This window comes from Danio rerio, chromosome 4 (genome assembly GCF_052040795.2).
Source record: "Danio rerio strain M-AB ecotype USA chromosome 4, GRCz13ab, whole genome shotgun sequence".
NCBI classification, from domain to species: domain Eukaryota; kingdom Metazoa; phylum Chordata; class Actinopteri; order Cypriniformes; family Danionidae; genus Danio; species Danio rerio.
Window position 1 is genome coordinate 53,008,497 of NC_141024.2, and position 13,634 is coordinate 53,022,130.

The following is a 13,634-nucleotide window of genomic DNA, read 5'->3' on the forward strand; positions in this document are numbered from 1 at the left end:
ATTTATGATCATTCAATGTCTAAATAATGTATTAGAACTTAATATTTAAACATTTAATACAAAGTTTATACACAGATGCATATTTCTGAACAATAAAATCTCATGATGAATACTGAAATATTTGCAAACAGTCCATGTGAGATTAATAAAACACACACACAATACCTTTGGGCAGGTGATGGTGTTTCCTCACTGAGGTTTGGTGGAGGACGATCCATTAACCCGTTACTCTTCAGAGACACAAAGCTTGACACACATGATCCTAATCTCACACTGAACACACAAACACACCAGAGGAATAAACTGCAGGACGAGCACATTTAAATACATTTCTAGTTGACCTTTATTTAATCACCTCCATAAGCACAAGCTGAAACTGTTCTGCAGTCAGTTTTAACTCTGATGTTGAACAGGACATTAAACCTGACACATGACACACATTAAGCTCTGGTAAATATGAACACAGATGAAGCTGTCTGTAATCTAGAATGATCTAAACACATTTGCTGAAGCTGTAAACTGAAGCTTTGTCCATCATTTGATCAGGCAATAGCAACACAATTAAGTGTATTGTTGTTTGTCTTTGTTCTTCAGAGAAAGTGTTGAAATAATGGTGTAAAAACAGAGTCAATACCTGTGTTTCTCTGAGAGAGAGTCCTTTACTCGCTCCTCTGCCATACTGCAGCTAAAACACCTATGCAGACAATAGCAGAGCTTTCAGGAAACAATCATACTATATATATATATATATATATATATATATATATATATATATATATATATATATATATATAGTCCTTAACATGAATGCAGTTGGTTTAACCCCTGATCTGACATCCCAGCTGTTTCACATTTGATTTAAGATAAATGCATTATATATAGAGTTTATCAAGAGAAGTTCAGGTTCAGCTAATTGTTGATTTAGTTAGTATTAAAGTGTCTCTCTACTAAAGAGGCTCTTTGGTTAATGAGTTACTCTGACAGTAAAGGGTTAAATGCAGTGTTGTTTACATTTACATTTACATTTAGTCATTTAGCAGACGCTTTTATCCAAAGGTTGTTTAAGGATCGTCAGCTTGTTGTTTTTCAGCAGCTTTTCTTCCTGTTCAACCGGAAGGTCTGCTTTAACTTTACTTTTGATTTGGTGACTCTGAATGTTTAGAGTTATATTTAATGCTGAATTTTTGGACACTATTGAGTAGAGCTGTGAACCTACACTAGTCTCATGGTTCGGTTCGGTTACGATTATCATGCCATCGATTTGGTTCAATTCGACGGTGCTTTCCATACACAGTTTTATATTTTCTTCACAGCAGCATTTCTTGTATTAAAATGTATGAATATATTTATATTTATATGCTATTTGTAATACAATTTTGTCATTTAATACAAACAGTCAGATATATAAACTGTAACTTTAAACAACACGAGCATTTAGCAAATAATATAAACAAATATAAATATCCAGCTCAATTTCTGATCCTTGTCTAGTTCTCTTACACCCCTTTGATTGGTCACACCCTCAAAAAAAAAAAAAAACGGTTGCGATTGGCTCTTGCGTGCTGCGTTCTTCACAGATGAGTGATGCTGATAAAGGCTAGTTCACACTACAGGATTTTAAACATCAGCAGATCGCTGTGCCGTTCACACTACATGACTTGACTTTGTGTCTTTTAATCTCTGAGGTGTTCACACTACGCAACACTCTGTGAATGATCCACAAGAGGGGGGTCACACACTACATGATCTGACAACAACTCATTCCCCATCAGCTCATTCAAGCTACCAAACCACAGCCAATAAAATTTTGAGGGAGGAGTCGTCAGAAAAAGCTGAACACTATTGGCTGCTTGTGTGCTGATGACATCACTGACAGTGTTTCAAGCTTTGTAGAAAGCATTTAAAAACATCGTCAAATCAGCTGATTTATCAGCGGATTAATCACTCATCTGCAAGGTTTCAGTGGATAGATACACAGAGAGTTTTTAATTTTTGCAATTTTATAACTCTTTGAAATAAAACTAACATATTTATAACACCCTGCCGTTTTCTAACTATCAGTGTATTTCTTTCTAACATTGTTATTTTTTTTATTACAAAACAGTAAAGAACTGAGCATTTCTGCCTTAAATTACCATATTGGTCAAAATGACTGCATGCATGTCTGATACTTTTCACTGTGATTTTAAATATGTGTGCATTTTCTTGCCTAGCAATTTTCTGCTAACATAAACAAAACTTTCTGATGGCAAAAACATCAATTTACTTCAGATATCTTTCAAAACAGCATATTCTGTGCTGTTAAATAGCTCCTGTTTGAAAGTGAAAATGAAAGCCAAGACCTTCAAGTGTTTTAGTATCTTATCTACATATTTATAGGCTGTATTACCAAAAAAAGGTTATATTTTTAGGGTAATGGTGTCATTAAATATGATTCCAGACATTCAAAGCTTAATTTTAATATCTCAATAATAGCTTTAAATGTAAATATGTTGTGATAATAAGGCGTTTTATATAAGAAACGGCCAGAATGAGCAGTATGGTAATTCTAATAGTTACAGAATTCTAGTTCCACTGTTAATATATCCTACTCTCATGTCTGTGCTAACGCAGAATGAAGCGAGTGCACCGATGCCCATTCTGACCAATCACAGATGTTTCTGCTGAGCTCCTGAGCACACAGACATTCAGCTCATGCTGATATGGTCTCTCATTGGCTGCAGCTCGTCACTACATCTGACCACACGTGGGGTTGAGTCGGCCGACGGCTCTGGAATATTTAGCATGCTAAATGTTGGATTGCCGTCTCCGAGGTGTCGGCGACACGTCAGCGAGCCTCGTTGCTGCGTTGTTCAGTAGTTCACACATAAAGAGCGGCGAGCACCGAGCACCCGCAGATTTCTTCCCGATCACAGCCCGATCTTTCGGCGAGCTCGTTAACTTCCAAATCGTGCTCAAATCAGGCTTAAAATCCTCTAGTTTGAACTAGGCATAAGCAGCAGGCGGCAGCGGCGATCTCACAGCTGATGTATGATAGACACGGTGGAGAAAAGTCTGCAGACACGTGCTTGTTTCTGGATGCAAAAGTAATGCTGTAAAACACCCGCTGTAAAACAGCCGGGCTATAAGAAAAGCCACGCCAGCAGGTGAAATGGGCCACTATTTGTGTGTGTGAGAAAGAGAGAGAGAGACAGAGCGCGCGCACGCGAGAGAGAGAAATGGAGTAGGCTACTTTCATTCTCTCGATCTCAGTGACATAGGGGCTATTGTTGTATATGTCAGTGAAAGACTGATCCAGCAAACACACACAGTGAAATTGTGCACAGTTTATGAGTTTTAAGTAGTTAAAGTGCTGTAAATACTCGCGATCGCCTCCCTCGCGACAGAGCGCATATGAGGTAAATGACGTCAGTAATAACCGGTTATGATTATTACTGAACCGATACCGAATTGTCTGCGTCTGCATCGCAGTGCACCGAAAAAAACTATTATTTTTGACATCCCTACTATTGAGTCAGTCTGATATAGAAGAGAACAAACACTTTAAAGGGATTAAAAATAAAGCTTTTAGACACAGTGTTTAAATGACCGTGTTTGACTCAAGGCTCTATTTTAACCATCCAAGCACAAAGTGCAAAGCGCAGGGCACAAACGCATTAATGGCATGTCGGAATATAATTTTGCTATTTTAGGGACGGAAAAATCTGCTTTGCGTCATGGCGCATGGTCTAACAGGGTTAAGCTTATTCTATTAATTAGTTATAGGTGTGTTTTGAGAATAAACCAACCAGAGTCTCATCTCCCATTTCCTTTAGGGATCAGTTGCGTTGCGCCATGGTGCATTTGCTGTTTACATGACGACTTTGTCAGTGTAAAAACTGAACGCTTCACTTACGAGAACACAGTTAAACAGAGCATCTGCAACTCGAGGTTGAGAGATGGGCCTCCTTATTCTTTACTTTCACTTTCACTCTTTTGGATAGGAAAACTTCTTGTACGTGTGATAAGATGGGTGTGGTGACTGAAACTTTCACCCACCTATCAGCAGGTGGCACCCTGCTATATAAACTGGGAAGTTCACCCTTGCGGCACGTCATGTCTGACTTCAGGTCTTGTGCGTCACTTCCTTTTTTTGGGTCTCTGGTTGGCAGTGTTTGTAGGTAAGTGCGTTAGCTTTTGGCTGCTGTTAACCTGAGTTTTAGTGTAATACTAATGGTTGGTAGGGCTTTTACATAGACTGTGCACAGGTATGGTTACATTACATGCAGTGGCTTGAATAGACTGGGGAGGCGTTTCCTGGGTGATTTTGTGTAATTATAAGTACTCTGTCACTCTAGTGTTTCCTGGCCCATGTTTAATGGTCTTGTGTTGACTGAGAGACTGTTGCTTCTGATTGTTACACCTTTGGTGAGGGTTTTTGTCTAAGTCATGTGCTTTTTAAGCACTTTCTTATGATCGCGACTAACACTATTTGTTTCATACAGATCCTTCTTCTCTATTGTGAATAACGTTACGTTACTGTCGCCTTTCTGTCAAATTATATGGGTGTGTCCTGCACCGGGCATCTGTTTTAATATCCACGCCCTTCCAGCAGCAATCAGGAGCTCTGCCATCACAGCGAACGAACCGTCGCAGATATCGCCTCTAGTAGAGGGGGGTTCAGTTTAGTTGGGTTGAGTTATGTTTGGGTTGTATTAAGTTTTTACGTTTCACTTTCGTTTTGCGCGTAATTTGACTTTTTAATTTATGTGTTTTGGATGTTGATTTTGTGGTGTTGCTAGTGCTACTGCTTTAAGTTTTAGCAACACCACACATTTTGTTATTTTAGTATCTCATCTTGGTTGTATTGTTTAATTGTGTTTGATTTAGTGATGGGTCGTTCATGAACGATTCGTTCATTTTGAACGAATCTTCAATATGACACGGGAACTACGAGTCCTCTCAGGGAGTTATTCGTTCATCCGCACATCCACACATTTGTGCAGGTGGTATCATTCATTTCAAGTCTTCATTACATTTCGAGTCGTTCATCACGGAAAGGCAGAAGCCAATCATAAGCGTTTAGAGCTCTCAAGTCCTCTATCAGGTCTGAGTCACTCGGTCATCACGGGCCAATCATACGCGTTTAGAGCTGGAAAAAGAATTGAACCGTTCATCTCTCAAGTCTTCTATCTGGTCTGAGTCACTCGGTCATCACGGGCCAATCATACGCGTTTAGAGCCGGAAAAAAGAATTGAACTGTTCATCTCTTGAGTCCTCTATCAGGTCTGAGTCACTCGTTCATCACGGGCCAATCATACGCGTTTAGAGCCGGAAAAAGAATTGAACAGTTCATCTCTTGAGTCCTCGGGTTTGAGTCATTCTTTCACATAAAGAACAAATGACTCAAGACTTGAAAGGTGAACTAATTATCATGGCTTCTATCTGCTCAGACTGTGTACATTGGTTAAGATTATATGTGACTGTCAGTAACGTGAACGAACCACTGACATTAGAAGACATGAAGAGGTGAGCTGAGCAAAGAGACAACAATGCCTTTTTTTATAAAAGAGCTGGTAAACATTGAAGTATTATTTTCTCATCCTTATAGTATTCTATTTATGACTTATTTGTTGTGTGATCAACCTTTTGGGCTAGTTGTAGCAGTGTTTGAAAGCAATTTGTAACATTTTAATAACATTTTTGGCAAATTGAACCAAATGAACAAAATGACTCGAAAAAGATTAGTTCAACTTGATGAATGAGACTCAAAGATTAGAGTCAGTAAAATGATCTGAACTTCCCATCACTAGTTTGATTTTCCTCAGTTGTGATATTAGATTTAAGTATTGTAAGATAGGAAGTTTGGCGTGTCTATTTTCTGTGAGCAACAGTAATTTTTATATTTGATTTGAGTATAGTTTTATCTGTAAATTTACACCTTTTGTGTTTTCCAAGAGCCTGGACCTCACGGGTGGAGGGGCCCTTCAGTGAACTGGTGTGGGACACTTTTTTGAGTGATGTGATGCTGAGTGGGTGAAGTACACAGTGATGTGTCTATAGAGTGCTGTGGATTTATTCTGTGGTGTTCACTCCTCCTGGTGAGAGCCCAGCTCCTGGGCTTAGTGTGTTTGTGTTTATTATTATTATTATTATTATTATTATGTGATTAATGTTGCTTACTCCATAGTGAGGAAATGTGTGTTTAATTGCTGTTTTATGCAAGTGTGCACTATACTGCTTGAGCAGAATAATATTTTGTATTTTTATAAATTGTTTCGCACATTTCTGCCTGCACTTATTTTAAAGGGAACGAACCTATGTCCTTGTTTGGACTTATTCCCCATTAAGTTGGGGTGGCGTAGTCGCTACGATTCTTTATTGAAACACTTTGTGTGTGTGTGTGTTCTTCCTCCTTGCTGCTCTTAAGTATATTTTGGTGTATTGTGTAAGGAAGTGAAATCTACAGCTCAACCTGAGCTAGCCAAAAAACAAACCCTACGCGCCACATACGCACAGACATCTATTATTTTGTTTTGTTTTTGATTTGTTTTAAAACTATTTCTAAATTCTAGTGATGTGCAGATCAATACTAAAATATCAATATCTCCGATACCAGCTTTGTATGTTCTAGAATCGATTATCTTATCAAAATATCGATATTTCAGTAATTTGGAGCAAATATGTAGTTTATTGGAAATAGAAATACAGCGGAAAGTAACCACAATTACCCTAGTTCATCTGAATAATGTAAACTTTGTCGAAACTACTTTGTCCTTCCGCCTGCCAAATCATGTGCATAATACGGCACTGTACACCTGCAGGTCACGCTAGCTAGCCACGCAGCCCGCTGGCCTAGCACGTTTTCAGTCCCGCTATCATTGGATGACCCCAAGTGAAGTTATGTGTGGAGCTACTTCACTTCCATAAACTTAAACGAAGCAGTTTGTAACACATGTAACAAATTTGTGAGGTACTATGGTAATACCACAAACCTAATCAAACATCTACATAGAAATCACAAGAGAGAATATGACTACGTGGTCAGAAGAGGAGGAAAGTAGAGGCACAGCAGGCAGGCACTTTCCAGGCACAATGACCGTGTTTTGTGCCTGGACCTGCGGCAGTCTGCGGAGCTGCGTACAAACGGCTGCGCAGTTGTTCAAATCTGCATTTGCTGACAGACAGCTTACACTACTTATCAGAATAATGAGAGATGTTGGCCCGACTCTATTTAATTGGATGAACATTTTTTAGTTTTATGCCTTACCCAAAGTATAAAAATGCATATAAATACATTTAGATCATTTACTGTAATCATTACTATTAGACTGTGAAGAGACTTTCAACCAGCACAACGCCCAGGTTACGTACGTAACACATGTTCCCCAAATAGGGAATGGAGACGTGTGTCTGTATAAACAGACTTTAGGAGTGCTTTAGACGACCAATCTTTTCTGAAGATATAAAAACGGGCCAATGAAATGCCAATTAATAATAATAATAATTAATAATTCCTTACATTTATATAGCACTTTTCTGGGCACTCAAAGCGCTTTACACAGTGGGGGGAATCTCCTCATCTACCACCAGTGTGCAGCATCCACCTGGATGACGCAACGGCAGCCATTTTGCGCCAGACCGCACACCACACACCAGCTGATTGGTGGAGAGGAGACAGTGATGCAGCCAATTGAATATGGGGATGGTTAGGAGGCCATGATGGACAAAGGCCAGTGGGCAGATTGAATGGAGCTTAGCTCCACAGCTGAAACTGATGAGCCAATTAGGGCTATATTAGTCGGCTGTGTGAGTTAGCTCGTCAGAATTTTGCATGCTGAAGAGCCGATAGCTCAGCTCCCAGCTGGAGACTCAGGTGCTGTGGCAGTGGAGACATACGTCGAAGTTCCTATATGAAGGGGAACGTCCAGGTTACGTACGTAACCCACGTTCCCCGAATAGGGAACGGAGACGTGTGTATAAACAGACTTTAGAAGACTGTATGGAAAGTGCTACGGCAACCAAGCCCGTCACGCGCCTGATGTGTAGTTTGCCAAGCCAAAGCGTGAGCGCACTGACATCACCAAGAGCGTAACCTTCCAACGTCCCCTAGGCCAAACATATTACCATTACATGGGAATAAATGTTTAAGTTAATCGGCGGTCGTAAGTGTGCTTTTACCTAGCTAATATAGACTAGGGATTTTTGGTAATACGACAGTTCGTTGGGAAGCATGAGTCCCCGCAGGGGGAGGACGCGGCAGAGACCACCTGCTACCCAGAAGGGGAGACCTGATGGTAAGGAGGCATATGGACTAGCCCTAATGAGGGGTAGTGTTACATATGATAAGCTGGTTAGCGGTTAGGGAAGACATTGGACCGCCTGATAAGGGAGAACACAACGTGGTAATGATGCATATGGCATCACAAAGTGGGGATGCAGATAGCGGGCACCGATCCTCAATATGCGTGTAGACCAAATGGGCGTACCATTCTGCTCATCATTCTCCTCTGCTGAGTCGATGATGAGGGCCTCGGAGGAACTCTCTAGGATTCGCCTGAGAAGGGAAACTTACTAGCAGAGTAGGATAAAGCGCACGCATCTCCAGGTTAGGGAGCATGGTGCAGCAAGCGTTTGTGACACCGAGCTTAATCCCCCCCCGATTGATTGGGGTTACCCAATAATCGGGAGGAAACTGGCTCCACTCGAAGATTATAGAACCTCGCGAATGTGCTAGGTGTCGCCCAACCCACAGCCCTGCAGATATCTGTGAGAGAGGCGCCGCGTGATAACGCCCATGAGGAAGCGACACCTCTTGTAGTGTGCGCTCTCACCTTAGGAGGGCGCGGCTCGCCCTGGCATTGATAAGCGAAGGCGATGGCATCAACTAACCAGTGGGCCAACCTCTGTTTTGATACGGCACTTTCCTTCTGCCGACCACCGTAACAGATAAAGAGCTGTTCACATGATCTTACATTTTACGTTTTTTCCACGTAAAGGCGCAAAGCGCGAACGGGACAAAGCAGTGAGTGGGTTGAGCCTGCCTCCTCCGAAGGCAGCGCTTGCAGGTTCACCACCTGATCTCTAAATGGGTTGTATGAACCTTGGGCACATAGCCAGACAGGGGTCTCAGGACAACGTGAGAGTAACCCGGCCCGAATTCAAGGCACGATTCGCTGACCGAAAATGCCTCCAGATCCCCAACTCTCTTGAATGACGCCAATGCGATCAGCAGAGCTGTCTTTAATGACAGAATTTAAGAGATGCTGACTTGAGTGGCTCGAACTCTGCAGACCCGCTAGGACTAGAGAGATATCCCAAGAGGGCATGAGAGGGGGGTGGGACGGATTTAACCGCCAGAGTCAGAGAAATAGACTCCACTTCAGGGCATAGGCATGCCTCGTAGAGGGTGCTCTAGCCTGAGTGATGGTGTTAAGTACCGTGGGCGGTAAGTCACCTAAGTCTTCCGCGCTCTGTCTATGGACCACACGGTCAGGGAATAAAACAGCTGGCAATGTGCGTTCTCGGTGGAAGCAAACAGATCGATCTGGGCTTCCCCGAAGCGAGACCATATCAGCTGGACCGAATCGGGATGGAGTCTCCACTTCCCTCGGGACACTAGCTGCCGTGAGAGCGCACTGGCTGCATGGTTGAGCTCGCCCAGAATGTGGATGGCACGCAGCGATTTCAGCCGCGTGTGACTCCAAAGGAGCAGACGGTGAGCGAGCTGAGACATGCGGCAAGAGCCTATACCCCCCATACGATTGATATAGGCAACGAACCCCCGGCTGCATGCTCGTTGTACACGGCCCTCCAGCCCATGCTGGAGGCATCTGTCATCACGACAATATGCCTGGATACTAGCCCTAGGGGCACTCCGGCCTGTATAAAAACCAGATCCGTCCAGGGGCTAAGGGTGCGGAGACACAGCGAAGTGACGCGCACCCGGTGCGTGCCCGCGTGCCATGCTCGTCTGGGGACTCGATTGCAAAGCCAACGCCGAAGTGGTCTCATATGCAGCAAATTGAGTGGCGTGACCGCGGCTGCGGATGCCATATGCCCCAGGAGCATCTGAAAACATTTCAGTGGGACCACTATCTTCCTGTGGAGCTTGCTTACACAGGAAAGCATCAGCCTGGTGCGCTCCTTGGAGAGGTGCGCAACCATAGTGACCGAATCCAGTTCCAGCCCGAGATAAGAGATCCTCTGCACAGGGCAAAGTTTGCTCTTCTCTCGGTTGACCTGAAACTTCAACAGGTCAAGGTGCCGAAGCACTTTGTCTCTGTGCATAATCAGCTGATCGCGGAACGAGGCTAGATGAGTCAATCGTCGCGATAGTTGAGTATGCGGATGTCCACAAGGCGCAGCGTGCTAGGGCACCCTCCTCGAGCTTGGGGAAAACGTGCAGAGACAGAAAGAGTCCAAAGGGGAGGACTTAGTATTGCCACGCTCGTCCTTCGAACACGAACCGGAGAAAAAAGCGGTGGCGTGGAAGAAAGGAGATGTGAAAACATGTGTCCTTCAGGTCTATTGCTGCAAACCAATCCTTTGGACGGATGCTCTGAATTAAGCGTGTCTGCGGGAGCATTCTGAAAAGCATTTTGAATAAATGACAGTTCAGTTTGCGCAGATTAAGGATTGGCCTTGACCTCCCGCTCTTTTTGGGCACAATGAAATACGGGCTGTAAAACCCGGACCTCATCTCGGCTAGAGGGACCTGCTCGATTGCATCCTTCGCCAGGAGGACAGCAATTTCCTCTCGCAAGATAGGGGTGCTCTAGGGGATCACCCTCGTGAAAAGGACATCCGTAAACTTGAGAGGGCGAATAGCGAACTGAATCGCATAGCCGAGTCAGACCGTCCGTATGAGCCACCGCAACGCGCTGAGCGGTGCTAACCAAGCCAGCAGAGTGCGCGCTAATGGCACCATCGGAAGGGGCAGCTCGGGATGGGAGTGCTCATCCTGGGAAGCAGAGCGTCCCGAGGAAGAGCTGAAAATAAGATAATTTCTCTTACCTTCCTCCCTGGATCTCGCGGTGAGGCCAGAGTGAGAGAAAGGAGTCCGTTCTGCTGCACTCTGAGGGCCTGAGGCGAGGGGTCCTGGCGCTGCAAGATGGAAGGTGGAGCGTTCCACACTGGCAGTGCTCGGGTTTGCGCATCCGGAGAGAGAGGAAACTGCTCTTTTGGAAATTTGGTTGCCGTTAGCCCGGAGGCCGGCAGCGATGAGTTTAGAGTCATTGAGGACTGATGTAATAATCCTCGGCCCCCCACCAAGGAAAGAGCAGGTCCCCTCTTCTCCGAATGGCCCGTCCCGGGAACGCTTCACGGTCCGTTTACCGGACTTAACAGCACCCTGGGGCGGTGGCGTCGCATTCCCGCGGGAGGCTCGGCATTGCCGCTTGGCCGTGGAGCCAATTAATTTATATCCTATCTATATCCTTAATATTTTAATTATTTTTCATATGTAAAGATATTTGTGTATTGCTGTACATCCTGTATGTGTTAAGCAATGTGTAAGCGAGGCACAACTAACAAGCTCTGGGCTAAACTTTAGACGTCCTCTAAGCAGGTCTATTGAAATTTTTTTTTTAGTTCCTCAGAATAGCAATGCATCAGCAATGCGCCTCAACAAGCCTATTTTTTTAGACCAGAACGCTTATGGAAACATATATGAGCGCAAATGCATTTGCTATTTAAACAGCGTGCTGCAAAACATAAAAACGACTTTTGTGGTAAGCTGAAACTAGCAAACAACAGTTGCGTCGCGCCTTGCGCTGCATTGTGCCGGATGTATGATAGGCCCCTTTGTCTCTAGATCATTAAAATAGAGCCCATGAATATCTGTATGATGGGATTGTTTGCATATGAATGCTTCTTAAATTACATATGAACCTTGTCGATTTTTGTGTCTCTCTGCTCTGTGGATTATATTTTTGGTATTTGTCTGCCACCTTGTTACTTGGATTATTTTGTGTTTGCTTTAATCTTCACCTTGCCATTTGTACTTTTATTTAGGCAGATGATTCTTTTGTCTCTTTATTTAAAACTCACTATGACAAAAAGGACATTTTACTACCAGAGTTTATTCGGATGCATTATTTTAGGTAAAAAAAATAATAATATGGAAATGTTTTATGGTCAGATATTTATGCCGATTAGGACTATGGATGAATACATACAGAACAATTCAAGTTAGAAAAATATATAATACCATTCAAGTCTTTTCTGGACATTTCACTGAAAAAAAATCCTTAAAGTGTGTGTGTATATATATATATAATTTATTTATTTATTTATTTTTAAATCCTGATGAACACTGCTGACAGTTTTTGTGTGAACAATAGAGTAAACCACAAAATACCTTTTGGCAGATGATGCTTTTTTCTCACTGAGCAAAGAATCTGTGTTGATTTTCTGACGTTGTTTTGAGCGCTCAAGCATTTGAGACAAAAGTGATACTGATCTCATCCTGAAAACACAAACACACCAGAGGAATAATCTGCAGAATAAACTTCAATCTCTTATATAAGAGTTTAGATATTTTTATCTGTGGAATTAAAAAAGAACACAGAAACCAGATGAAGGAATATAAAAAAACAATATTTGCATCTATAGGAATTAACTTAATCTCTGAAAATGTATGTAAAGTCTGAAAAACAAATATATATTATAATTCCCTTCACTGAACTATGAACTGTAAGTTTATCATGCACATTTGTATTAAATGTTCTAGTTCATTCCATCTTCATTTGATCTCCTCTATAAGCACAAGCTGAAACTGTTCTGTGGTCAGTGTTAACTCTGATGTTGTGCAGGACTTTAAACAGCACACATCACACATATTCAGCTCTGATAAATATTCTGATCGAGCTGTCTGTAATCTAGAATGATCTAAACACATTTGCTGAAGCTGTAAACTGAAGCTTTGTCCATCATTTGATCAGGCAATAGCAACACAAATAAGTGCATTGTTGTTGGTCTTTGTTCTTCAGAGAAAGTGTTGAAATAATGGTGTAAAAACAGAGTCAATACCTGTGTTTCTCTGAGAGAGAGTCCTTTACTCGCTCCTCTGCCATACTGCAGCTAAAACACCAATGCAGACATTAGCAGAGCTTTGAGGAAACAATCAGCCGCTGACCATCACCTGGAGATGACAATATATTGAGATGAAGAACAGCACACTTTATATTCTTCAAATGAATGCAGTTCCCTGATCTGACACCTCATATATTTCACATTTAATATATGTTATATACTTTGTCGAGTGACATACTACACCAGGGGCCACCAAACTTGTTCCTGAAGGGCCGGTGTCCTGCAGATTTTAACTCCAACCCTAATCAAACACACCTGAACAAGCTAATCAAGGTCTTCCTAGGTATACTTGAAACAACCAGGCAGGTGTGTTGAGGCTAGTTGGAGCTAAACCCTGGAGGGACACCGGCCCTCCGGGACCGAGATTGGTGACCCGTGTACTACACATTTAGTTAGTACTCAAAACGTCTGCTGACAGTTAAGGGTTAAATGTAATTTGTTTAGTGAAAATCAGCATTTTAATAATTAAAATAAATTAACACAACCAAGCTTTAAAAAACAATCTGAACCTACTCTTTTAAAGCTCGTTTTTCAGCAGCTTTTCTTCATGTTCACCTGGA

The 13,634-nt window shown here is 42.4% G+C and overlaps 3 protein-coding genes across 12 annotated transcripts in view; 1 reads left to right on the forward strand and 2 right to left on the reverse strand.

Moving 5' to 3' along the window:
• The window catches only part of LOC137491225 (uncharacterized), a 481,743-nt gene that overhangs the window by 419,008 nt on the left and 49,101 nt on the right, over nt 1-13,634 (reverse strand). The gene's annotated exons all lie outside the window — the stretch shown is intronic.
• The window catches only part of LOC137490924 (uncharacterized), a 671,652-nt gene that overhangs the window by 166,627 nt on the left and 491,391 nt on the right, over nt 1-13,634 (forward strand). The window lies entirely within an intron of this gene.
• Nucleotides 1-13,634, reverse strand: part of si:dkey-151g22.1 — a 472,026-nt gene that overhangs the window by 34,127 nt on the left and 424,265 nt on the right. For 5 of the 10 annotated variants that reach the window (XM_087247207.2, XM_088649843.1, NM_001442399.1 and 2 more), the window contains 4 exons: nt 13,012-13,123; nt 12,341-12,448; nt 635-694; nt 166-273 (listed from right to left, as the gene is read on the reverse strand). In XM_087247207.2, coding sequence (XP_087103333.1) covers nt 166-273; nt 635-694; nt 12,341-12,448; nt 13,012-13,055 — 320 coding nt within the window. In that variant the 5' untranslated portion in view covers nt 13,056-13,123. Of the gene's footprint in view, nt 1-160; nt 274-634; nt 695-12,340; nt 12,449-13,011; nt 13,124-13,634 lie in introns of those variants that run through there. The other 5 variants (XM_088649844.1, XM_088649841.1, XM_088649842.1 and 2 more) reach the window with 3 other exon arrangements.